This window comes from Tetrao urogallus (assembly GCF_951394365.1).
Source record: "Tetrao urogallus genome assembly, chromosome: Z".
NCBI lineage: Eukaryota > Metazoa > Chordata > Aves > Galliformes > Phasianidae > Tetrao > Tetrao urogallus.
The window spans coordinates 23,617,754-23,645,460 of record NC_136816.1 but is presented as its reverse complement, the minus strand read 5'-3'; the positions used below and the strand labels follow the sequence as shown (position 1 = coordinate 23,645,460).

Genomic DNA, 27,707 nt, shown 5'->3' with positions numbered 1-27,707 from the left:
AGGAATAACTATCTTGCAGAGATTTGGTAACAGTATTAAGAACTGTACAATACTGACAAAGTGCCATACTGAAGGACAATTTGTGCCCAATTAAATCTCTAAAATGCACACTTACATTATGAAACAACTTGAGCATCTTAAGAGGTCCTACATAAATAGTTTAACATTTTCAAGTCCTCAATTCTATCAAAATCATGATGTAGCTATAAATACAATATCATCTATGGTATATTTTCATAGTACTTTTAGACTACTGCTTAATTCTTTTTCATAGGAAAAGGATGACAAAAAGGCCTTATTAAGCAGATACTGATGGAATGCTTGAACTGGAGTTGTACGTTTCTAAAACAACACAGTTTGCTTGAAACAGTTCCTGCATGGCATCTTTGTAATTTCACACTAAAAAAAAATAAAAAAAAATAAAAAGCTCTGTAAGTTGTAGCCGCAGCTTTCAAAAAGCTTGTTTTTTTTCCAGAAGGGCATGAAAGACTCCTATACAGTTGCATCCTCAGGTTTCAAATGACAAGACAAATCACCATCTGTACAACACTGCTAATAGTAGAACCACACACATCCCAGACACAATATTTTAACTTAGGTAGAACCAATTCCATCAGAAAGACACACGAGACAGATCATTCTCACATGCTGTATCTTTATTGTGCAAGTGTTGTTCAGAGCATTTATTACCCTTCAAAGACACATATCCAAGAACAATTTACATTAACAGTGGCTAAGTTGACGGGAAACAAATCTATTTGCTATGATTTGTACGCATGCAGCATCTCTTGTGGTGTAAAAATCTTAGCCAGGAGGCCAGCCCAACTGACGACCTCCCAGAATATGGAGATGTACATGATAGACAGACTGCCCACCCTCAGGCCCTTCATTCAAAACCATCCGGAATCCATTGGTCAGGCCCAGGTTAGCAGCACACTTCTTGCCAACAATCATTAAATGCCCAAGAAGCTGGAGGACAAAAAGAAGGGAGAGGGCAAGAAGGGAAGAATGAGAGCAGAGAACTACTCAGAGGTCAGTTAATTCTAAGAAATCCAGCCACAGCTCTTCAAATTGCCATCTGTTTGCAATTGACATTCTCCAAGCAAAGCTATAAGGACTGACTGTGCATAATACAGGAAGAAAGAGCAAGCTATGGAATTTTTTCAAGCTAGACAGTAACAAACTACAAAGTATCAGAGAAGTTATACTTGTATCACAGTTAAAGGCCTGGCAACTTCTGCAGGCAGCATAAATAATTAAAGAGGAAAAGAAATTTCATCTTGCAAACCTGTAACTGCTTTAGCTAAAAAATGCACTGTTCAGGAATTTACAGCTGAATCTTCCTTTCTTCAGCTCTCATCTACCAGACCTAATCTCTGTTCTCCACATTAGAAGTACTACTCTATATATTCTTCATAAGAAGTACTACTTACCATAAACTAGAGTTCAGACATACATTAAACTGTACTCCAAAACAATGCATTCTGCACAGCAAGTACATCCCCAGAGATTTGTTTAGCATTATATCACTACCTTTACCGGAAAAGCTGAGTTCCATTCCCATTCTAAACTAGAACCAGCAACTACAGTATCAGAAAACTACTTTATTTCTTCATAATGTCAAGATGAAAAGGGGGAGAGAAAAATATATTATGAAGTATTTGAAAGTAGTTCAGTGTACAGAAAGCTTCTACAGTACTTACAGATTCATCAGAATCTTCTGCTTCAGATAACCTGACAATTGGTTTCTTGGGAATCACTAGAAAATGCGTTGGAGCTTGGGGTGAGATATCATGGAACGCAAGGCACTGGAAGAAAAACAAACAGATAAAAAGTAAACTTGCTTCAAAGAAAGGTAAGAATTTAAGGAAATCAGTATGCTCTGTGACATGTGCACTTAGGCAGATTATCAGATATTCTAAACATAACCAGAGATGTTTTTTTCTTGAGTGATACATATTAGTCACGTTTATGATTTCTACACACTGAGCACCTACTTAACAAAACTTAATGGTGTGAAGAGAGAATGATCATTTTTTAAAAGCATTATTCAGGAGCTGTAGTCAGCAAGTGACTTAACAATTTTTTCTTCTCAAATATGTATAATAACTAAGAGAGCTGATGACACACATATCTATAGAAAGTACATTTATTCTCATTTTTCCTCTTACTGCTCAGTTCATTAAGAGAAGAGCAAACAGTTGCCAATCATACTGCAAAAACATCTAAGTATTGCTTTGGTCAGAAATAGGGAACCTGCTTTAGTGAGGGAATTGAACTAGACAGTCTTCAGAGGTCCCCTGCAAATCCTATAATACCGTGACAGCAAGGCAGCTATACAGTTGAAGCCATATTACATTTCCTGTTTTCAGTAACATCAAGTATTTCAGAGAAAGACAATTTCAAAATAGTGTATTAAGGCTGCTATTTCAGATATATCCAGACTGAGAAAAAGAATCACCTTAGAAATACAGAGAGCAATGCATGGTAAGTAATTTACTCCTACCTTTTTTTACACAAGTACCAAAATTTGTTCTGAAACTTCATGCAGTACCTCCTTAGAAATATCAAATAAGCCTCAGCATAGACATTTACCTCCAGAAGTAGGATGCAAGAGAACAAGGGTAAGGAGACAGATGTTTCCTTTAAATCAGGAAAGTCCAGTAGGTGGAGAAAGAGAAGGGAAAGGACTTCTATGCCTGCTTGTGCAAATAACTGGCGATAAAATCAGATTTTGGTACTGCAGGCATCACAGTCTTCAGAAGCCCAGACCATGTTCACACTTAGCTACTGGTAGCTAGAGGTCATCTCTGAATTACTCATCCACTTCACAGCAAAACTTACAGCAGTTACATTCCTCAAAACACATCTTTCCTAGAGATTTCATTTATTTGTTAACCAGTAAGGAAATCCCTATGCAACTCCAGATCTACAGCGTTTCTAGTTCTCCTGCAGCATCTGAAGCCATTGTTAAGCTTTATAACATATTACTTTATTCTCCAATCCATCTTATCTTAAACTACCTTTGCAAAGAAGGCCAGTTTTAGATTTCTGTTGAACTGTTTGTTTCTCTCTACTAGAGAGGCAAACAAAGATTAATCAATGATTAGAACTAATTTGCACATCATTACATAAATTTTACATTGTACTCATTTTTTCAAAGCAATTTTTCTGTGCTCCATGGGGGAGTGCATTGCATAAACTAATTCAAGTAAGTTAATGAGCCAAAACGCAGCAACAACTAATTTTCTGTAGAATAGGTAGGTAGAATAGTAGTCAACAATCAGAAAAGAAAAACTGAGGGCACACAGGAAATCAACTGTCACCTTCACAAGTGCCATTTTTATTTTTGACACAACTAAAAGAACAGTGACAAGGTTTAACTCTGCAGAGACTTTGTACTTTTTATTATTTTTCTCTGCATGTCTATTTACAATGCGAAGTTTTCCCTGTATCAGTATTACCTCATTTTAATCTCTAAACATATCCTCAGTACAGTTAATAAATTAAAGATTATTCTCTGTAAAAAGCAACTAAACTCACAGCTTCAGTGAGTTTTAGCTGACAGCTAAATGCACAGTTTCAGGTAAAAATCAAACAAGACTGCAGTTAATCCTCTTCCAAAGAGTACTCAGTATTGGCGGCTGTCAGAGCCACTTATCTACTGACAAGATTGATCAGGCTGCCAGCAGCACCCTTCTCAATCAAGGGATCCTAAGGTTGCTGGCAGGACAGCTGAGGGAGAATCTTACGCAGCTTTCCCTTGGTATAGAAAGGACACAAACACACACCAACACAAAGGCACAGTATCCTGATACTCTGAAGCCAGGGCAACTTCTCTTGAAAGTATATAGCAGCTGCAACATTACTACGATTTGTTAAAACATTGTTTCAGGCTGCCCATGATTGTTAAGCTCACAAATAAGGCATGGAGATGTAGCCGCAGGCACATCGTTATTTCAAGAGACACCCACCTAGCGTATCGTACTAAAGACAAAAAAAACTGACGTTAGGGTAAATGCTAACTTAAAGCCAACACCTCGCAGTTAACACCTGCTTTCACATCCGAACCAGCTTACTGAGTTCCCGTACACCGCGATGAACCAGCAGCCAAGTCTCTGACCGCACTTCCCCAGTCACAGAAAGGCTGCTTCCAGACTTCTACCAACAGAACCAGAAGCTAGAACGCTCCCTCATTTCCTACTTTAATGGCGCAGCCCAGAGACCCGTCGCAGGGCCCGGGGAGCAGAGCCCCACACGCTCCACGGCGCAGCGAGACGGCGCTGCTGGACCCGCGCACACCGATCACGGGAACCCCGCCCGCGGGCAGCAAGGCCGCAGCGCCGGGAAGCTCCAATGCGGCACACGGGCCACCGACACCGCGAGGCCGGGCGCACAGCGGAGCCAGCCGACTTCTCGCCCGCCCCAAGGCCGGGAGCGGCTGTAAGCAAGGGGCGCCTTGCCCGCACCTGCTCGTCCTCGTAGATTATGTTGGCGGGAATCTCCTTGCGGATAATCTTCCCGAAGATGGTGTCCCCACCGGGGCGCGCGGCCTGCGCCTTACGGATCTCGTCAGCCATGCTGACGCACCGCAACGCACCGCAACGCACCGCGCACGCCGCCGCCGCCGCGCTTTCTCGCCGCCGCAGCCCCGCCCCTCACGGAGCTCATTGGCCCAGCAGAGCACCGCCCCCCGTTTCCCTCTTCACCATTGGTTCGGTTGCCTGCCTTTTTTTGCTAGGGCCCGCCTCACCGGCCCCGCGTTCTGGAATTCGGAACGTGTAAGCGCCATGCCGCGCGGAGGGATCCAACGAGGACGGGGTGAAGTGAATGAGGGGCGTGTTGCGGCCGTTTGTGTTGGTTGCAGTCGCTCGTTGCGGTTTCAGGCATCCGGCGCCTGTTAATCCCGCGGTCCTCCCGCCGTTTTCGGTTCACGGCTAAGTCCAGAGGTTTGTTGATGGAAAGTAGAAAGAGAAACAGGGCCTGCTGTTAAGTTTGTGGGCAGCCATGTGTTCGTGGAGGTTACTAAGTGAGGATGTGCAGCTGGTGGCACAGAGCATGAAGTGCCAGATTTGTTATACACCTCTGGTAATAACACAGAAATTCTGCATCTTTAGACGCTACACAAAGCACTGAACGCTGGGATGATATTCTGTGCCTCGTTGTAGTCCTGCATTAATTTATTTTGGTGTGTACGTGCTCAAAGGATTCTACTGTAGTACAAGGCTAAAATGAGGAAGGAATCAGTGCTTCATGGGCAAATGTATTTGGTTTCTCTGTTTGTAAAGGAAAAGATGAAGTCATTCCGTTGGCTGTGGAGTTCTTAACTGGAATATATATGTTTAAAAAAAGCCTTAGTGATAAATACAGAAATACAGTAATTTGGTACAGGTTGGCTTGTTTAGCAATGGGGACTAGTACGTTAGTTTAAGAAACAATACATTACTTTAACAAAGGAATCTCTGAGTCGTAATTCTGAAACTCTCCATTTTGGCTTTAGTGGGTGAAGAGTTTTGTTTTCTCTCTATAATATTGCACTGGTGACATAATAAGAATACTTTTATCTTCTGCCTCAATGGTTTTGCCTCACGAGAAGTACTGGAGTCACAATAGAATACTTTTATCTTTTGCCTCAAAACATGCAAGGACATTTTCCTCAGGTTCCTGTCTTTAGAAGTGGCTGAGTGTGGCCTAATAAGCAGTGAAAATCTTCCAGAATGGGGAAAAGTGCATAAAAGTGGGTCAAAGGCTTCAGTGAAACTGATGGTGAAAAAAGGGGAAGAATCAGGTGGGCACTCAACCACCCTGAATGCACGCCCAAAGGGACATTAGCACATATCTACTAGTGCTTGAAAAAGAATGAATATGTCTGCCGGTTACTGAGTATGTACGTATTGACTGTTCAAATGAGAGGATGCCCTTGCTTGTCAAGTCAGCTGTTGCACACTGTGAGGAGTAAAGCCAAACTGTTTCTGTAACACCAATTGGAGTTAGAGAGTTTTCTTCTTTTTTGCCTCTCAGATGACTAGTTGGCAAGGAAAGAGCTAAATATGATTGGGCAGAAACTTTTTTTCAAGTAGCTGACTTCAGTAGCATTTTTTGTCTCGCTGGGTATATTATATATTGTTTTGAAAATAGTAAAATGTTTTCAGAGCTTCGTGTTCATTTCATTTACAGCTATCATAAGCAATCCTGCAAATGATAAAGACAATTTCTTCTGCTAAGAGGTCAATTTTTGTTATAAGATACATAATCCCACATAATATAATGCTTATAGTCCATTTTGGAAATCTGACATTAAAAATACTTAGTAATATTTTTATTTTCACACACACCAACTATCTTTGAATATAACTACAATTAAATGTATTGAAGCAAGAGTAAAGAAAAAAAAAAAAAAAGCAATAAAGCTGATTGCATTTGAAATCCTTATGCCCCCTTTTTTTCTCAGAAAGGCTTTGCAGCGTAAGACAGCCCAGTGCTGGCCGTGGTGGGGCCGCGCGGGGTCGCACTGTGAAGCCGGGCCGCGCAGCGCGTCGCGAATGGCTACAATGGGCCCTGGGGTCGCGGCCTCTGTTGGGTCGCGGTGCTCAGCTGCAGTGGAGCGAACGCTGCTCGGCACCAGAGAGGTGGGTCGTTGGGCTCGGCCGGGCAGCGTTGTAGGCTGCACCCGGCTGCGCCGTGCCTGGGCGGGGCCGGAAACTCCGAGCGTGCATTCCGCTTCCGCACATCGGTCGCCATGGCGAGCCGCGGGAGGGTGAGCGCAGTGCGCATGCGTGGCGGGGAGGGGGCTTCCATTGTAGGGGTTAGCTGGTCTCACTGGGTGAGGGGCTGGCTGGATTCGGCCCCACGGATCGGGTTCCTCTGGTCCTCGGGGGCTGCATTGAGTCAACTGGAGCCTGGGCCAAACGGGGAAAGGACGGGGGCGGCCCGGTCGGGGTCGTCCGGTCGGGGTCGTCGCCGTCCCTTCCCCGTTCGGCCCGTACCCACCTGAGCTTTCGGGAAAGGAACGGACGTCGAGGAGAGCGGACTGTTGCCGCTGTCCGCTGGCGGGGCGGGGTCTGTCTGTCGTGCTGTGTTCAGTGCCAGCTTCCGCGGCTCTGTTCATCGGTTATGGAAGTGTAAATAGAAGCGGCACGCATCACGAACTTACAAGATTTTTGCTTATATTTCACTGGAAGTTACATAAAAAATGTCGATCAGAGAGTTCAAAATATTCATATCCTTCCTCTGATTTTGTAAGGCCTATGTCTTTGACTCAAAGCTGTTAGTAATGTTGATTTGCAAGGATGGTGAAAACATAGAATAGATATATTTTAAAATATGCTATTCAGATGGCGTGGTCAGATCTACTAAAATAGATTTACAGGACAAGAAACACAGTTGCTGGCTGCTAGTGTCCTTTATCAGTCTGTTCTCCATGGTTTTATCCACCTGGGGAATCGTTCATGAACAGGACAGATATTTGCTGGCTATGAATTATTGAGGACATGGAAAGCGAGTGGGGGTCAGCAGAGTCCACCTCTTCCATATGTCTGCACATGTGGTTTAACTCACTGTCAACTCCTATCCCAAGTCTTGTAGAAGAAAAGGTTTTCGCATAAGAATGCCGCTGACTTTTAAGTGGTAGAGAGTGTACTGGTCTGCCTTATGGCACAAAGATCTATTTTGCAGTATATCCACAACAGCAGGATGCTTGATACTGAATTATAATATCTACTCGCTGAGATGAAGTGAGATTGGAATTTGTTGGTGTTTGTAAGTTCTCCCTTAATAGACTGAAGTTGTTGTAATGTTATATTACCACAGAAGTAGTGGTAAACTGGTATAAGGCTCTTACTGCTTACAGCTTTTCTCTCTTGTCATCTGTCTTTTTTGTATTTATATCTCAGGATGGATTATGTTGAGCCAAGTGAGCGGCACAGGAAGGGAATCAGGAAAATGGGTTGATGCCTGGTGGAAGTAGCAGCATCCATAGAAGCCTGCTGCTGCTTTATCTGCAATTGAGGGACTGAAAGGAATATTTTTTCCAGGGCCCTGACAGGATGTCAGGCCACTCTCCCATGATTGGTCTTTCACATCTAAGGCATAGGACTGCTTACTGATAAAAAGAGTGCTAGTGAAAAACATAGGTGTTTCTCATTTACAAGCGTGTGTTTCCTCTGTTTCCTTCTGAGAAATTTGTTGCATAGTAATTGTGAGAACACAATTCAAGTTTATCATGAAGTACTGAGAACTGTGCCTTCCTGAAATGCCTAAGCATACTAGAAAATACTAGAAATAACTTCAGAAGATGTCCCCTTAACAATCTTTCTGGACATGGAGTCAGGATTTCCTGAAGATTGCATTAATTCATATATTCTATGTGGATAAGCAGTCAAAACTTTACGACTGTAAGCTGTGATTCTCAGTATTTTTGCTGTATAACCGCAGGCAGATCTGTCACTGTTACACTGAAAAGACTTTGTTTTGTTCTGGATTTTCCGTGTCACCTGAGGAAGATGTTAACTAGGTGTTACAGAAGGAGATTAAAAATGTGTTCTAACTAGTGACTGTACGATTTTGAAATTCATTTGAAATTCACTTTTCACGTTTCTTACAATGGCAAAGTAAGAATACTTTGGCCAGTTAGATTTCTTTGCCTTTTTTTTTTTTCTTTTTTTTTTTTTTAATTGCAGAATATCCAGTAAAATGATCATGCTAGTCCCTTCAGTGACATATTTGCACACTTATTCTGGTTCTGTTGTTTCTGATTTATATTGGCAAAATGGATGTACTTGCATGAAAGTATTTTCAGAACTATATCCCCATTATGTTGAATGATTATTTAGAAGTATACTGCTGGTTCTGCAGTATTTCAGGTTGATCTGAAATACCTAGAACTGTCCAGGATTTTTTTCTTAAATCTGTTTTGGCTGCAAGCTATCTGATCAGGAATTGAGGTAAAGTACCTCAGATATTGATTTCATACGAAGTGTACTAAGTGGAAGTGCTGTGAAAGATCAACCAAAACACCTCTAACCACAGCATAGTTGTTTTAACTAAGGATCTTCCTTGCAACTAATTCTATTCATCTTGTATTTACAGGCTTTGAGGCTTTTTAAATTGTTACACAGAACTCGACAAGAAGTTTTTAAGAATGATACAAGAGCCCTTGAAGGTAAGATGGGCTTTTGTGTGATGAATACATGTTACATGCCAAAATAAGATTGATTCTCATTGGTGTCATTGCTGTGTCCATTAGAGTTACTTTTTAATGTTATGGTGAGGAAGCTATACGAGTGTTGTTTTCTTTTAAGGATATGAAAGTGGTGAAGAGAGCTAAAAATACTACCTTTTCCAGAGAAGGTGGTGTCAATTCTGCAGCTCCAGTTTGTACTTAACAATGCTAATGCTCCCATAAAAGTGAGAGAGTATGTGATGCAAGAGCATAAATGCAAGGTAAGGAGATGGGATCAACGTAATTTCAGTAGAAATCATGCTGTCTCATCCATTTTTTTTCACAAGAAATAGCTGGATTCACAGAATCAGTCATAGAATGGCTTGGTTTAGAAGGGACCTTGAAGATCATCTAGTTCCCCACTGCTGTAGGTAGGGTTGCCAGCTGCTAGATTGGGCTCCATGGTACCTATCAAGCCTGACTTTGAACACCTCCAGGGAGTTCTGCTTCTCTGGACAGAGAGTTCCAGTGCCTCCTTACTCTCGGAAGTATTTCTTGCTAACATCTAACCTAAATCTCCCCTCTTTCAATTTAAATCCATTCCTCCCAAGATCATCGCTATCTACCTGTGTAAAATGTTAGTCCCCCTCCTGCTTCCAAGTATTGGAAGATCACAGCGAAGTCTGCTTGGAGAAGGCTAGATGAGCAGATCTGGCATTGTATCTTCCTTCTGTATCAGTAAACTCAAAATATAACATCAGCTGAATTCTACGTAAGTCTTGTGTTTTTCAGAATGAGTGTGCCAAGTAGGTGTTGATATATATATTTTCATTAGGGGAAAAGGGTAGATAGGTAGATGGAGCATCGTTAAGCCAAGTTAAGAAGCAGACCTGAGGTAGATATCACAGCCTTATTTGTCACGAGCTTTATTCAGTCACAAAGACAAGATATTATTGTTTTGTTCACATTTTATTTACTTTGCTTACTTTATTCAGCTGCAAGACAAAAAATAAACGAAGAATTCAGAAATAACCAAAGTGAAACATCTGAAGAGAAAATAAATGAGGTATTTCTTGTTTTCATTATACTTAGGGTTGGGTTTTGTTTGTTTTCTCTTGGAGTAAAAAGAGCATCTTTTACTTAAAAAATCCCTGAACTACAACAGATACTTATTGAATCATTACAAGAGGTGGTTCTAGAAAGGCTTTCCCATGGATCTGTGTTCATAAATATATTGATCTTAGTAGTCTGTCATAGAATTTTGCACATAAGAAAAATATTTAAAAGTAGGCTTTTTCTAGTAGTTCATTGTGATAATTTTGAAGTGTATATTCTTCAGGGGAAAAAACTGCTCTATTTTTCATGGAATTCTTTTTTCCTGTTCTGCTCATAATTTATATTTTAGTTTTGTTCACTTGAATTTACCTGTTTAGTTCATTGTATAACAAAGGTGTGAAAGTTTTAAATAATCTGCTCAGTAATTGGCAGAAATGAGATTTTTTTTTTTTTTTTATCCTTGAGCACTAATGAGATGGCTTATTTTGTAAGACATGGGAAAGAAACTAATAGTCATGACTATTGTAACCATTGTATTATTTATACCTATTGGAGTTTTTTGCTTCTTTCCTCATGGTACATTAAAAATAATAAAGTATTCTGTTAGTTCACTTTGTAAGGTACCTTTACTTGTTACTTTAACACATTTTACTGAAAGACATACTGATGGCCAGAAATAAGGCTTCTGTATGAACTATTTCTACTATTAGCATCCATATTGAGGAAGTAATTTAGTCAGTGACTTTTAGCCTCATAAGGGACTGTTCGTGATTTCTAGTAACACTGATGTTTTGAAAGAGGTTGCCTCCACCTGTCATTGAGAGAAATAAATCTAAACTTCTGCATCACGTCAGTCACTCAGTTATATCATAAATAGTTCATAGCACTTAGTCGTCACTTCGTAGCTTTTCTACTTGTTGTCAGGCCCTGGTAGTGATACTTCTGTGTTTACATTCCACATATGTGATCAATTAAATATTATGTTCTTTTCTTTTGTGATAGGTGTATGGAAGACATACTTGCAGTAGTTTTATATTTATATGTATGTATATATATACATAATTTATATGTATTATGAATGGCAACCTACAAAATACATGTCACATTTGGAATACACGTTAAGATACTGATTAGAGGTCTGTGGAAGAAGTGGTAGAATTTCATCGAAACTGCATGGAAACGCCATGGAAGCTTGGCATTATTTATGTAGTGGGGTGACTCAAAGGCAGAGGAATTGAATCAAATGATTTCTAAAAATGTAGATACGTACTTTCATAAACACCTGGGGAATTAGTGTTCTGCTTCTGTACAGCAGCTAACAAAAGCAAATACTGACCAACCAGATGCTCATTAGTTTGCCAGAGTTGAAAGCTGCAAAGTCTTCTAACATGGCACGGCGTCATTTTGGTATATAGTGCCTACAGAACAGGCATTTGGTATACATATTCCTACAGAATTTGGTATATATATGCCTACAGAAGTAACTGTAGTATTAGGAAGTGAGAGATATACAACACCTGAATCTACTAAAACGGTTCAGGTCAGGAGTGCATCTCATCTTGGTTGTTGCAGCTTAATTTGGTTTGGCTTGTTTTGTGAAGCAGCCTCAAAGCAGATGACAGTCCCTTTAATGTGAAGCTGAATTGGAAGGGGTGTATGCAGTCTAGCTCCTGGTGTATATTAACACACTGAACAGGGTGTTCTGGATGTTTCCCCTTTGAAAGGAGAAGAGTGCAGAGAAATTTTGTGTAGATGCCTAAATCCTCTGCTCCAACTCTTATTGCATCATGTCATTGCAGAATGCATGCATGCACTGCATATGTCATTGCAGAAAGCCTCTCCTGTTGATATACACTGCTTCCTAGTGTAGGCATGTTCCCAGGGTGTCTCATTTGTGCAAATTAACTTTCTTTTGACAATGCTATCATGCAAACAAGTATGAGGCTTCTGATTATTGCTTAGCAAAATATGCAAGGGTTACTCGTCTTCTTAGTGAGGAAGGGAATTGTAGATCTTTTACCAATTATGCTGTGCTAATCTTTAGCTAGTATCTGTTCCTCTACCGCTTTTAATAAACCTCAGTATTCTTGTCACATTGTGCCCCTTTTTTGCCACTTCATTTCAAAATCAGGAATGTCAAAGGAGATAGCTTGCCCTTTTAATAGGTGTAAGTCAGACTATGTTATTGAGACATTCACTGATGTAGGTTATTACTGAAATGGTCTGTAAGGCCATCATGTGAAGTCTCTGGTGAATGGAAAAAGGGAACTGTTACTCCCATTTTCAAGGAAGGGAGAAAGGAAGACCCAGGGAGCTGCAGGACAGTAACTTCATGTCAGTGCCTGGGAAGATCATGGAGCAGATCCTCTGAGATCTGCCAGCCAGTGTGGCTTCATAAGGGCGTATCATGCCTGACCAGTCTGGTGGCCTTCTATGAAATGACAGCATTGGTAGACAAAAGAAGGGCAACTGATGCAGTCTACTTGGACTTGAGCAAGGCCTTTAACGTGGTCCCATACCACATCCTTATCTGTGAATTGGAGAGGTGTGGATTTGAAGGCTGTACTTTAGGTAATAAGTATAAATAAGTGGTTGGATGGTTGTAGCCAGATGGTTGTTGTCAGTGGCTGTGTGACAAGGTGAAAGCCAGTCACAAGTGGTGTCCTCCGAGGATCTGTCTTTGGACCAGTGCTCTTCAACATCTTTATCAATGACATAGACAGTGGGATTGACTGCACTCTCAGTAAGTTTGCTGATGACACTAAGCTGAGTGGTGCAGTTGACACAGTAGAAGGGAGGGGCACCATCCACAGGGACCTGCACGTGCTCCAAAAGTGGGTACTCAATAATCTAATGAGGTTTAACAAGGCCATGTGCAAGGTATTGGCATTCACTAAGAGCAGCCCTGCAGAGAAGGACTTGGGAGTCCTGATGAACAAAAAGCCGAACATGAGCCAGCAGTGTGTACCTGGAAGGCCAACTTCTGGGCTGCATCAGAAAAGAAGTAGCCAGCAGGGTGAAGGAGATTATTATCCTCTTCTGTTCTGCCCTCTTGAGGCCCAATCTGGAGTACTGTGGCTCCCACTACAAGAAGGATGTTTGAATGGGTCTAGAGAAGGGCTGCAGGGATGATCAGAGGGCTCAACCACCTCTCCTATGAAGAAAAGTAGAAGGAGTTAGGCTTGTTTAGCTTGGAGAAGAGAGTGCTCTGGGGAGACATCAGTACCTTCAGTACTTGAAGTGAACTAACAAGCAGGAACTGATTTTTTACATGGTCTGGATGGATAGGACAAGGTGAAATGTATTTAAACTAAAAGAGGGCAGTTTCAGGTTAGATTTCAGGAAGAATTTTTTTACTCAGAGTGTGGTGAGAGACTGCAACAGTTTGCCCAGAGAAATTGTGAAGGCCCCATTTCTGGAGGCACTCAAGGCTATGTAGGATGGGATCCTAGGCAGCCTGATCTAGTGGTTAGCAACCCTTCCCCTCGTAGAAGGGTTTGAACTAGGTGATCTTTAAGGACTCCTCCAAACTAAGCCACTCTGTGATAAATGTACTTACTTGTTTTGGTAATTGCATTCTACCGTATTCCTTTGCTGTTTTAATCAGACGTATAGATTTTATACTGCTGTATTCTATTCAGCAAAAGGTTTAATCATGCTGTAACTATTTTATCAGCTGTGACCTCCAAAGTGAAAGCTATGCAGAGACAGTAAATAGCTTACTGAATAATAGACCTGACTGACTTTGGTAATTGAATAGCTCTCTAATGTGGAAAATACCTTCACAAAAAAAATTACATGCTACTTAAACTACTGTTTGTTTATTTCTCTTTATTAGCTCCTGAAAATAGCTTCAGATGTTGAAGTGATTCTCAGAACTTCTGTTATTCAGGCAGTTCACACAGATTCCAACAAAATATGTGAGTAGAGCTGCATGCTTAAGGATGTTTTAAATTTTTTTTTTTTTTTTTTTTTTGATGGGAGCTATCAGAAGAGAAGCTCAAACTACCTTTAATGACCTCAATGTAAAAAGGAAGTTATATTTGATATCCTAACCGTTAACTTTCATGTACTGGTTAACCGGTCTGTGTATGTATGAATGAATTAGCTACAATATCTGCAGGCTCTTGCTATAACATACAGGTAGAAGTTGTCTGAGAAGAATTAACAAATGCAATCTCTATGATGCCTTCCAACAGCATTTTCTTTGAAATGCTGTTTTCTATCCTTGTTCTGACTGTTAAAGTTTCAGGTGGTGCCTTGGAATATTTGCCACATGATGACAGCCTTGATGCAGAGCCTATCAGATTCTGAAATCTTGGCTCCTGGCTTGGAAATTTCCTTGTAGGAAGAGAAATAATTAGTTCATCTTGCAGCCTCATGGTAGGATATAGAAGAAATCTTCAGCTGCATACATCATTTCATTTCACTTCTGCTTAGAGTCTTAGTGTAAATCTTCGTATATGCTTCCAAGTTTTGGGTTTGGTAAAGCATTTAACATTGGGACAGCCATAATGATTGAGGCCAGAGATTTGTCTAGACTGTACTGGCTGTAAATCTCTGTTGTATAGAAATCTAGGCAGATGACAATAGAAGAGTAGGAACAGAGGAAATGTGCTTTGCTGTCTTCCATCTGTTTAAGTTGGCAGCACTTCCTGAGCCAGGAGCTGTTTCTATTTTAGTTATCCTCAATGAACTTCTCTCGTGTTTCCTCCTGTCATCCACTCAGGTGGATTCAGGTGCTTTTGACAGAGAATTTAATATGTTTTATAAAAGAATAATTTGCTGTGGTCTTGCTTATCAATTGCTATCCATTTTTGCCAAGCTGCTCTTGAGTTTTTAAGACCTTAGTTGCCTCTGTCTTGCTTTCTTCATCTATGGTAAAGCTTATCTCTGAAACAGCAGCTGAATGTCTGTGATCATTCTGTTGCTTTATTCTGTGCTGTTCTCAGTTCTCAGTTCTACTATGTTTTTTTCAGATGAAGGCATCAGGGCTAAGTGGAGTCATCAGACTATGGGCAAACCAGGAGTTTTTGGCTGCTGTGTGCATACATGTATTTATTTTTACAAACTTACTTGGATTCATTTAAATCATTTAGATAATCATAGTAATTAAAGCAATTTAAAAAAATAAAAAATTAAAAGAGGAGAGGAAAAGAAGAAGCTAAGCAAAATATGTTACAGAAGCTTATTGCTGCAAAATTGTCCTTAAGTGAGTTACTGTCAGAATCTTTAGTACATTTTTTTCTATTTTAGCTGACAATATATGATTTAGTTTCATCTGCTGTTGTTACTTCTCTGCAGTCCTGCCTCTCAGCCTTAGACAATGAGAAGAAATATTGGTATGGAGACCTTTTTTCCTAATCAAATGAAATTATTCTGTGTTGTCTTAATTCCAGAACCAGTGCACAGGGCCATATTATTCTTTATAAAGAGAATTTGGGAATGCTGTGTATAGTTATGTTTAGATTTACCAGTAAATTAGTTTAGAAAAGAAAGACTGAGCTTTTCTTACTAACAAGAAAACATTTTCATTTTGGAGTTTGTTAGCCACAGTAAACATTTTTCTTATATTTTTTTCTTTTTTCTTTTTTTTTGCAGATTCAGTATGAGTTAGGTTACTGAGCAGCAGACAAATGTCTCTTACTTTATTTATTTCCCTGTCTTTAAAATTAAACTAGTGCAAGTAAAACTTAAACTTTAGTAGTACTCCATACACGCAGTATGTTTTGATTGTTTTGATTTGCTGTGTGTATAGATATGTTCAAAACTTAGCTTCTTGAACAGAAGTTTAAAAGTTCTTTCATCTTTATCTGTTTGCACTTGGTATTTTTCAATATTTTGAAATTTTTGTTAATTCTGTCTTTTGCATTTCTATTTCATGTATCTGTCCCAAGTGTATATATGAATGTGACTTGTCATAAGTTCAATTATCATTTTTTTCTCTGTAAGAGAAAGGGAATTGAAATTTTATTTCAAGATCTTAGAAACTTATTAAATGCATTGCTGCTAGTCCACAGAGGCAGAAGTAAGATAACCTCAAGGAAATCATTTTTCCTTCTCATGGTTTGTGGGATATCAGTGTACTCTGGACCAAATGTTTGTTTTTGCACTTAGAGATACACATCCATATTTGTAGGTTTGATATTATTTTAGAAAGTGTCTGACTTGGTCCAAGTGTTTGTGCTTTATTTTGTACTGCTTGAGCAAATCTGACATGACACAGCTCTTCCCCTTCATGGTAAAGGACAGGTTGATTTCTGAGGAGCTAGATGCGAGAGTTTAATAAGGAACGGTTAAAGTGATACATAATTAGGCAAACCCCAGCTTTATGGAGTTCTATGAGGATATAGCAGTCAGAATTTCCAATTGATGCTTTCTTTTTTGTTGGCATTTAAAGCATGTAAGAAGATGAATATTTTACAGATTAGATTTCAGGAGGCTGGAATAGAAGGCTATACCAAATTTAACATTAATTTTGGGAATTGTTGAAGTAAACAATCTGGCTTTGAACTTACTGACTGACTCAACTTACTGTTCTCTCTCGTGCTAAATGTTATTGCAGTTCTCTGCCATTTTTTTAATGAATCACTGATACTATTAAAATATTTTCAAATATTTTTTCTTAAAAGCAAAAAGATCAAAAATGTTCTTCCAACAGAAGGTAAAGTCATAAAATCAATATAATTTTGTACTGAGTTGGTAACATGATGCTGCTTGTTTGCTTACCATAAGCTTAGATTCTTGTTTGACTGACCTGATTTTTTGTTTTTAAATGTAAAAACAATTTTATCATTTTAAGTAGTATTTGCCATAAGATGACATTCTTAATAGGTTTTTTTTTTTTTTTTTTTTTCTTCTTTTGCAGTGCTCTTACCCAGGAAAGATCTGCTACAAGACAATATTCCTTACTTTGATAAACCAACGAAAAAGCATGAATCCTGAGAAGAGTGTGCCCTTCTTCACAGTATGTTAAAAGCTGGTAATGGAAACTCTGAAAAACAGTAGTGTGTACCTGTCTTGTTTTCCAAATTTTAATTTAATGCCAAGGAAATGTGGACTGAAACCAGTTTTGTTTATTATGATATCACCATGGACTTCTTTTGAGGAAGATGGTACTGTATCCACAGAAACTTGAGATACATGATTTCCTTGAAAAATAAAGCGTGTAAATATATGTACTGCTGTATTTAAGAGAGCAGTATCAGATACAGATTGTTTCCTAGCAGTCTAGAATTTTGACAAACTAAACGCAAGTGAATTGCAGTTCTTAATTCTGATAACGTGACATTATATACTGCTTTGAAATAACTGAAAACCATGTTGTAAAACTTATCATTAAATTTATGCTTCACATCAAAAAGCTTGAATTCTTAAGTTATTAACTTTACGCTAAAATACTGTAGTGTTTGAGAAAGTTCTTAAGGCTTGTCTGAATAAATAATTCAGGTGTTACAGAAAGGCAAGAGTGTGCGGTGTTTGTTTTCTCTCTCACACCTTTGAATGGAGCAGGATTGGCAGGGTTTGAGTTCATGAATGACAGTGAAACAAGACAACTGAAGGATATTGTTTTAGATCACAGGGCTTATGATTTTGTTTTTTAATCTTGTAACTATGTTGAGGTGTTTTCCAAAGAAAAGAGACTTATTTCTTTGTTGCAGTGGTTCTGATTTCCTGAGGCTGAGTTTATGGTGAGTTTTACTAAGTCATTATCACTTCCTCCTTTATTTTTCTAGGGAAACTCATTGGCTTCTCACTGAATTTATCGTACCATTTTGTTCACTTCCATTTTAATTGGAGCCTAACCACAGTGATAAGTACACAGAATCTTCTGATAAATCAGTACCAGCCATCATGCTAGGATCTAAGCATGTAATACCATGGAAGAAGGATTCACTTTCAGGTCCAAATTACTTTATTTTTATTAAGCACTAAAAATATTTGTGACTCGTGTGTTATCTGACATTAGCTGTGACTGTATAAAACAAAAAAACAGTGCTTGAATCCAGTCTTCTTCTCACTGGTTGAGACAACAGGCAAATTTTAAAACCGTTGCCTCCAGCTGCCATGAGCAGGGTAGCCAGCAATAAGTGGTTTGTCTGTGTAGCAGAAATGTTAAGTCATGGCTTGAAACAGTGATTGAGCACCTGGGAGGAAGCCAGGACCAACCCAGGCAAGCTCATATCTATGCAATGCAGGATACACTCTTTCATAGACCTCATTTAAGGGTTGGCAGTGGAGGCAAGGGTATTTCTCTGGAGATCCCTGCATACCTGAAGCTTTCTGAAGGTAAGCAGCTTCTTTCCCTCTTTTCTGTGCCCATTACTGTTACATTTGAGTGAATCCTTGATGACCATAGCCTGGTACCTTTCTGCTCTGCTGTCATTGTTGCGCTTTCCATCATGTTACATTCAGTAACTCTATTTCTGTTTCACTGATATTTCCTGCCAACACAGCTAGAAGTTAGGAAGCAAGTGATCTGAGGCAGAAGGAAATGCTTGCAATTCTTGCTGTTTTGTTGTGGTCTGTATGCTCTAGTACAAAACAAATATCTTTGTCTGGAGCAGATGTGGTTCTAAGTCTTTTGTGTCATTCACTTCCCAAAGAAGTGTGTTATGCTTCTGGTTTTCTGTCCGTTTGCACCTTGCCTTTTTTTGTTAATGAGCTTAAGAGAGGGGTAGGCCAGGGTGAGAACAGGAGGTAGTTGTATCTATAAAAAGAAAACAATAAAACATAATATGGCCTTATGCAAAGTGACAAATTTTTAGCAGAAATTGCTTAATAGTGGACTGGCAAGAAAGACAAATTGCACAACCTTTTAAGTTGTAGGTCATCTGGAATTAGGAGTCAATTCATTTCTTGTATAGTCATGGCTTCTGGCTGTAGGAATAGTGTATTAATAATATTTAAATCCATTTCATAAAATTGTAGGTTTGGGAGGTCTTTACTCTTTCAGTGATTATGTAAAATTATGTTACCCATTACTGTGCATAATATGTACTGAAAAAATGATACTTAACAGAAGGTGGCACTGTTTTGGCACAATCTCTGAAGAAACTGCAAGTGGATAAACTATTTGCATGTGACCATATGTAGTGTTGTTCTGCTGCTTTGTATTTATTAGCGTTTTGTTTTATGTGTGAATAGAAGTGCAAACTTACAGATTCAAACTTGGAATTTGACAGCCAGCTGTGTTTCATTTTGCATACATCTTGAATACTCAATAAAAATATAGTTAGTTACTGGAATAACACATAGAATGCTGAAAATAAAGGGTATGTTCAGAAGAGATGATAAAATTCAATGGCTCCTGCATACTCCTGTACAGTATGCCTATGGTTCTGCGCACTAATATTCCGTGTTTCTGCTGCCTTTGTGCATTCCTGGGCAGCAGAGATGAAGAGTGTCAAGTGCTAAGATGAGAAAAATCAAATTGTTAGACAAAATGCTATTAAAGTAAAAGAGGACTATTGTTCTTGTTTCACTGCTTTCAAATAGGAATCTGGTGAATATCCAGATATGGGATAAAGAATTGAGCCTGAAAGTACTCCGAAGTTACATTCACTATTTGGCACAGCAGTTATTTTCTTTCAGCTAACTTATCCATCAGCCTGAAAAGACTCTCATAAACCTGCTTAGTGAGCAGCTGTTTCCTCTTCCTGATTCCTTGCTTACCTGTTGATTCATGTTCCAGTACCCAGTCCTCTCCTCCAGCTTCTATTACCATTTGCTTTCACTGTAAGTATGATTCTGCTTTTGATACTTTTTACTGGCTTTGTGCTTTCGTGTACTTTTGTTTTTCTTAAGAATTAAATGTGAACCGAAATTTGGCTTAAAACATTACAGGGGCATTCAGTTGTTGGTTTGGAGGATTAATTGTACTCAGGAAAAACTGTAATTTGATAGGCTCCTGATAACGTGATTCGATCATGCTGTGTCAGATATATCTTCATTAGCGGCATAGACGATGGCATCAAGTGCACCCTCCGCAAGTTTGTGAATGACACCAAGCTGAGCAGTGCAGTTGTTATGTGGGAGGGAAGGGAAGCCATCCAGAGGGACCTGGACAGGCTGGAGAAGTGGGCTGTGAAAACCTAATGAGGTTCAATAAGGCCAAGTGCAAGGTGCTGCACTTGGTCGGGGCAATCCCAGGTATTTATACAGACTGAGGGAAGATCTTCTTGAGAACAGCTCTGCAGAGAAGGACTTGGGGGTCCTGGTGGACAAGAAGCTGGACATGAGCCAGCAGTGTGTGCCTGCAGCCAGGGGCCAACTGTGTTCTGGGCTGAATTGAAAGAGGAGTGGCCAGCAGGGAGAGGGAGGTGATTGTCCCCCTCTGCTCAGCTCTTGTGAGGCCTCACCTGGAACACTATGTCCAGGCCTGGGGCCCCCAGCACAGGAAGGACAAGGAGCTCTTGGAGTGAGCCCAGAGGAGAGCACTGAGATGATCAGAGGGCTGGAGCACCTCTCCTAAGAGGAGAGGTTGAGGAAACTGGGTCTGTTTAGCTTGGAAAAGAGAAGGCTCTGGGGAGACCTCACTGTGGCCTTCCTCAATGTTTCCTCTTCCTCTCATTCCTTGCTTACCTGTTGACTCTTCCAGTACTTGAAGAGAGCATATAAACAGGAGGGGGAATGGCTGTTTACAAAGATGGATGGTGATTGGACAAGGGGGAATGGTTTTATACTAAGATGGGAGGTTTAGGTTAGATATTAAGAGGAAGTTTTTCACTCAGAAGGTGGTGTGATAGTGAAACAGGTTGCCCAAGGAGGTTGTGGCTGCCCCATTCCTGGAGGCGTTCAAGGCCAGGCTGGATGTGGCTCTGGGCAGCCTGGTCTGGTGGTTGGTGACCCTGCACATAGCAAGGGGGTTGAAACTAGATGACCATTGTGGTCCTTTTCAACCCAGGCCATTCTATGATATTGGAAATGCAAAACTTCAGAGCACATGTAAGTGCCTTTTATGCTGGGATATGCACTTATCACCCTCAAAAGATAAAGCTTAATGGTAGTATTTTTTAAGCCAGATAGAAAGAGATCTTTTTTAAAAAAATCCATGGGCACTTACTGCAGTCTTGGAATTCTGTTGAAGAGGGCTAATAGCTTGTTCTGATGTCTTACAGTTCAGTTGGGATAGCAACCAGGTTGGCATGGTTTAACCAATTGGGTGTTTGTTATCTGTCCCTGCTGACAACTGGTAGGAGAATATCAGCGGTGTTACATAGTACTACGTGGCTTGCATAGTTTAAAGGCTAGTTTCAGATCTACATGAAGTATCCACATGCTTAGTTAGAATTTAGTAGAAGAACTGTCACTTCAGTGATTGCATTTAAGAAAATTCTTAGCGTATCAGCTTTTGACATCATCTACCGGAGAGACATCTGTTAGAGACTTAAGCCCTGGCATTCTTCTTGAAGTCTTTATGTGCACTACAGCTTTAAGGAAATCATTAAAATACAGTAAAGCTGTATTTCCTGTTTAAATATTAAGATATTTTATTGTTCCAGCCACTTTTCCCTTCTTTTTTAATAGTTTTAAAAGACGAAGTTTCTTAACTTCTTTCTGCAAGCAGTAGCTCAGGATAGGGACCAAACATAGTCTTTTTGCTGAAAACTTGAGTTAATAAAACACAGTGACATTTCCTCTGTGAATTGCGTGGTAGGATTTGAGCTCAAGTCTTTACAGCCTTCAAGTGAAGGTGGCTGTGCAAATTTAGCAGCACCAAATTAAGCCCATTTTCTGTTCCTGTGCACCTTGGTAAAGGAAATGTTTAGCTGCTATTTTTACAAGGTCTGCTGTTGTATGATACAAGTTGATTCCACAAAGAGTTGATCTAGAAGTATTGTGAAGAATATAATCCAGAAAAATGGCTTGTACTTTCCCTGATGTGATGAGTTCTTGAGCATTTTTTCAGGTTATATAGGATCAATAAACCTGTGACATCTTCAGTGACTAAATCTAGCATTGGTATTTTTTAGATGTCAGTGATAGTTGAAGGTGCTGGGCTAGACAGAATGCTGCATGGCATCACCTATGCTATTGGTATTGTACTGAACCTCTAAGTAAAGTAATTGAGCTTCAAGTACTGGCAGTTCTTTACACTCCCTTTACAAAAGAGGAAGAAAAATATTGCCAATAAAAAACAGGAAGTTAAGGCTGACCAACTTACCAGAAGAATTGAGTCCTGTACTTCCCTACTCTAGATAACTTTTTCCAACCTGCTTGCAGCAGTGTATCCTGAAACCCAGAAGTTCAGTGGGCAATCAAACTTAGGTTGTCAACTTTGCTGGAAATTGCACAAAGCACGAGTTGCAAAGTGAATTCAGTACTAAGGCTGGTGTTTTACAGCAGCAATGTTCTGATATTTTGATAACTGTAGTAAAAAATCAGTGATATTTGAAGGTACCTATACATTACTACTGTAGGGTAATATAAATCTGTGAAGTGGGCATCCACATCTTTTGAATTCTGTTGGAAGACTGCTATAGAAGCTTTTATGAAAGTTTTTTCAAGGTGTTTTTTTTATGCTTGTGACTGTTTTCTTCAGGAAAAGTAAATCAGGGGGGAGGAAAAGGAAGGAAGGACAGATCTTCATACTTTTATAAATAAGTTTATTTTTTTTTTAACCAAATATTTCCGTTTAGTAGGCATTTTGGTAATCTGGTTTGTGTCATACAACAGCATGTATTTTCCACTTTACACTTATATTTTTCTCACAGTACAAATAACAGCTTTCCATTTAACCTACCCAGAAGACTATAGTTTGAGCCGGGATTAGTCAAGATTAAATAAACAGCCTGTGAAACTAATGTTTGTAGGAGCTGGAAGGGAAGACGGCGTTCTCTACATTGAGCCATTAAAATGGGAACAGTTCTACTGTTGCATCTGCTACTATGCTAGTTGCAGCCCATTTCTTGAAGTCTGCCCTTTTATGCAAAGGTTGATTTAGATGAACTAAGATTGTGGAAAAAGCAAGTGATTTTAAGAAGGTATATGTTTCCTTTTTGCAGTTAACTGTCTCTATGTCACAACACAAAGAGCACATCTTTCAGGAATTAACATCCATTCCTTTGGATGTACTTTCAAATTTCATAAGCTTTCTGCCACGGTCTGTACATTATATTATAGAGGAACATCAGGTGAAGAAATTTCCTACATTAAAGCATAGTGCTGAGAAGGGGCAAAGAAGAAATTTTTGGGGAAAGGAAATTGCCTGCAATGTGAAAAAACCTGTCTGATTTTTTTTTTTCTGGTCAGTGTCATTTAATTAGGTGTGTAGCTTTCTCAGTAAATAATCTCTGAACATGGATCTTAGTGGTGGAAATAAAAGCAGACAAATGGTCTCTGCAAACCTTGCTGAGCTGCACATTACAGGGTGGGGGAAGAGCTGGCTCCTGTCAAAGCAGTAAACGAAATACAAATTGAATGAGCATGTGAACGAGGATGAGAAAATTAAAATTCATAGAAGGATGAGCAAATTGAATGAAAGAATACTAAGAACAGTTTTTGCACTACTGAATGTTGATATACTAAGTGGTTCTTAAAGCAATTTTGTGCTATAAATTGTACTAGTTTCATTTTTTAATTCTAGTCTGCGATGCAGGCTGAAGGTGAACGGAAGATGTTAAACCTGGGCTGCAGAGAATTGAGCAAATGAAAATAGTAAAGGCAAATAATTTGTTTAATTTGCACTTAACTATATTTTGATGCAGTCATAGTTGAGGTATTGATTGACCAGAAGGTAACTTCTTTGAATGGAAAGACTGAGTGTCAATCATCTGTTTTGCATCAATTTTTCTGTATAGTTTTGTCAGGGTCTTGGCTTTGTCCTGTGTTCAGTGGAACTTGGCGAAATAGCTGCTGTGATGTTAGAAGTTTCTGTCTGTATTTGTATTCCTTACAGAGAATGAAGAAAAGGAATGTTTCCTACAAAGGAATTGTAAAAATACTAAATAGTATGAGGAGGATCATACAAGAATTTTCCGCTTACAATGTAAATCTGCAAACATTGTGTGATAAACTTACTACTTCTCACAATTCCATCTAAAGATGGAATTAAATAGATCTGAAATGTGCAAGGTAGGAGAAATTGAAACACGACATCTTACTCTGGGATTGACACTATAACAATACCTTCCTTCTTAAAAAGGGAATAAAGACTGTAGGAGTTGAGGTTCATTTTGGATTGTCTCATATATGCTTATAGAAATCATGCAGAAAGGCTTCAGGCAGGCAGAGTTGTATCAGGTGTGCTCCTCACTGCTGTTTTGCTTTAGCTACAGCATAAAAAGACATACTGTGACTCTAAGGACAAAAGACCTGGAATAGAGTTGTAAGGGGTGCATGATCTGGCTTTCTCAGAGTGGAAGCCTACATTATGATGCACCAGTTACATCAAATGATGAATCAGAAGTGACAGCATGCAGTTCAGCATCATTCCCAACCCTCTGAAATTGATTTGGAGTTTGCAGTTCTGCTTTAAAGTGAATTAACATTTTTTTTTTTTTCCCACCATTTTTAACCATATTTCAATGAATGGTGAAATAAGTATCAAAGGTGGAGAAATAGAAAAATAAAATATTCCAAGTGGGAAGGGACCCATGAGAATCATTAAGTCCAACTCCTGGCTTTATGCAGGACCACCCAAAATTTAACCCAATGTCCGAGAGCATTGTCTAAATACTCACTCCCTGAACTCTGGTAGGTTCAGAGTGTGGGCACTCTGTGCCCACTGCCCTCTAGTGCAGAACCTGTCCTTAACCCCCAGCTGCCCCTCCCCTGACAGCCATTCATGCCATTTCCCTGAGCTCTGTCATTGTCACAGAGAGCAGAGCTCAGCGATGCCCCTCTTCTCCTTGTGAGGAGCTGCAGCTGCCAAGAGGCCTCCCCTCAGCTCCTCTGCTCTGGGCTGAACACATCCAGAGATCTCAGTTACTCCTCAAAAATCTTGCCCTTCATACCCTTTGTTATGCATCATACAGCCCTCCTCTTGATGCTGCCTTAATAGTTTTGCATCCTTACATTGTGGCACTCAAACCTGTACCCAGAGCTCAGTGTGAGGCTACACAGAGCAGAGTGGGACAACTTGCTCAGCTGATAGTTCAGAGCCTGATGACCCCAGAATACAGCTGGCCCTTTTGGCTGCATGGGAGCACTGCTGGTTCATACTTAGCACAGCACCAACAAAAACCCTCAGATGCCTCTCTGCAAGGCTGCCTTCCGGCCATTTGTCCCCCATCCTATACATCCATCCAGGATTACACCTCCTGGATACAGAATCTGGTTGGTATGTGTATTCCATCTTTATTTTGGGGGCAGTAGATCCCAAATTTGAATGGAATAAGGGCTGTGAAAAAGGGGGGAGAAAGTCCCTTGGGGAAAAAAAAGAAAAGGAAAAAAAAAAAAAGTAGAGCTTGAATTTTTTTTTTTTTTTTTTTTTTAAATAAAAATTTTCAAGCAGGTGTAGTTGCATGCTACCCCCCGCAGCTCTCTAGCAGAGTCAGAAGCAATACCGGTGCACAGCACTGGAGCCGCTCTCGATGTATATATCCCGAGGAAGCCATGAGCCCTGGAAGGCATCAAGTGAAGCAGCAATGGAGCCTCCTAGCCAGGCAGCAATATGGCGGCTGGGGGCAGCAGCAGGGTGCTCGCTGCCCAGACCCTGAGCCACACGTTGAGCAAAGCCGCACAGCAGTGTGGTGCCTCCAGCCAGCAGCAGTGGGGGGTTACCAGGTTGGGCTCCACTGAGGTGCAGGGAGTGGGCCGCCATCTCTAGTAGCCCCGGGCCTGGGACCCCAAGGACCTCAGGGGTGAAGAGGGCCTCAGCACAGCGGGAGTACTCATCTTGAAGGAGGGGCCCCATGGGCTCAGAGTGGGCACCGGGTGGGTGGCAACAGCAGCGTGTCTCCTTCAGGTGCTGGAGTGTCTCTGCTGGCAGTTGCAGTCCGCGGGCTGCCAGCATTTGGCCCAGGTAGAATGTGAGATCATTCCCGGCCAAGTCCAGTCGGAAGGAGGCATGGGGCAGCACGTAGCCGTCCTGTACTGCCGCTGCATAAGATGTGCCGGCACCAGAGCCCAGCACCACACCGGTGGTACAGCCATAGGAATAGGCAACAAGCACAGAGCGGGGCATCACAAGCATGGCTGGCACACCAAAGCCCTCGAAGAGGAGCTCGGCCACCTTCTCACGGTTGACGACAGGGGACAGCGGGGCATCGGTGGCCAGCACAGCCAGCTCCTCAGGGCACACAGCCAAATCGTGGTAGAATATGCGATGCCACAGCTCTTCCAACCCGTCCCAGTCAGTGACCACACCGTGAGTGAGAATGGAGCCATCCTTGACCTGGCTGGGCACCACTGATCGTGGCCTCTCATCCCCGGCCAGCCCGCTCTTGGTGTGGCCCATCCCTGTGTCAATGACAACAGCACAAAGATCCTTGTACCTTGCTGCTAAACCAGACATCATCACACGTCTGGGGCTGGCTCACTGCAGGGTGGACTGTGAGTTGCCAGAGTGCCTGCCTGCATCACAGCTGGAGGGAGGTGACATCACTGATGGCAGAGAATAGAGAAGGGCAAGAAGGAAGACACTGATAATTACAGGCCTTTCAATCAGTGCCTGGTAAAATTATGGAGAAAATGATGATGGGAGCTACTGAAAAACACCTGAAGGAAAATGTGGTCATTGGTCGTAGTCAGCATGGGTTCGTGAGGGGGAAAGTCCTGTTTAAGTAACTTAATTTCCTTTTATGACAAGGTCACCCAACTAATTGACCAAGGGAATTCAGTTGATGTTATCTTTTAAAATTCAGTAAAGCTTTCAGTACTGTTTCTCAATATCCTTCTAGACAAAATGTCCAGTATATGGCTAGACAAAAACATAATGCAGTGAGTGAACAATAGTTTGATGGGTCAAGCCCAAGGATTATAGTAAATAGGATAACATCAGGTTGGCAGCTAGTCACTAACAGGGAACCCCAGGGTTCCATTCTCTTTGGTGCTTTCTTGAACTGGATGTAGGACTAGAAGGTGTTTTGAGCAAGTATGCTGATGATACTAATCTGGGAGGAATTGTTGACTCTGTCAAGGGTGGAGAGGCCTTACAGAGAGATCCAGACACATAAGAAAGCTGGACAGTCTCCAACTGCATGAAGTTTAACAACAAAAAGTGCTGGATTTTGCACCTTGGGAGGGGCAACCCTGGCTGTACATACAGACTGGGAAATGAGATGACTGCTGTGGAGCAGCCCTACTGAAGGAGATTTAGGGGTCTTCATCAATAGCAAACTGAACGTGAGTCAACAGTGTGCCTAGGCAGCAAGCAAGGCAAACTGTACCCTAGAGTGCATCAGGTCCAGCACTGTGAGCCAGACAAGGAAGGAACTGTCCTGCTCTATGCTGCACTGATGCAGCCTAATCTTGAGTACTGTCTGCAGTTTTTGGCACCACAATACAAAAATGACATAAAACTATCAAGAGAGTGCAGAAAGGAAGA

The 27,707-nt window shown here is 40.7% G+C and overlaps 2 protein-coding genes and 1 pseudogene across 3 annotated transcripts; 1 reads left to right on the top strand and 2 right to left on the bottom strand.

The window, feature by feature from the left end:
• Window positions 1-660: 660 nt before the first annotated feature.
• On the bottom strand, window positions 661-4,580 carry HINT1 (histidine triad nucleotide binding protein 1; the record flags this gene model as incomplete). Its single annotated transcript, XM_079548545.1, has 3 exons — window positions 661-969; window positions 1,704-1,808; window positions 4,470-4,580. 3 exons carry the CDS (start codon window positions 4,578-4,580, stop codon window positions 805-807), a joined length of 381 nt encoding a protein of 126 aa, XP_079404671.1. The 3' UTR covers window positions 661-804.
• A 2,910-nt stretch (window positions 4,581-7,490) lies between these two features.
• LYRM7 (LYR motif containing 7) lies at window positions 7,491-17,161 on the top strand (the record flags this gene model as incomplete). The annotated part of the gene is made up of 5 exons (XM_079548759.1): window positions 7,491-7,592; window positions 9,088-9,160; window positions 10,156-10,226; window positions 14,055-14,136; window positions 17,085-17,161. 5 exons carry the CDS (start codon window positions 7,491-7,493, stop codon window positions 17,159-17,161), a joined length of 405 nt encoding a protein of 134 aa, XP_079404885.1.
• Window positions 17,162-25,712: 8,551 nt separating this feature from the next.
• LOC306956909 (actin, acrosomal process isoform pseudogene) lies at window positions 25,713-26,678 on the bottom strand (annotated as a pseudogene). The gene has a single exon. The product of its transcript is annotated as an actin, acrosomal process isoform pseudogene (transcript).
• Between the last annotated feature and the right edge of the window lie 1,029 nt (window positions 26,679-27,707).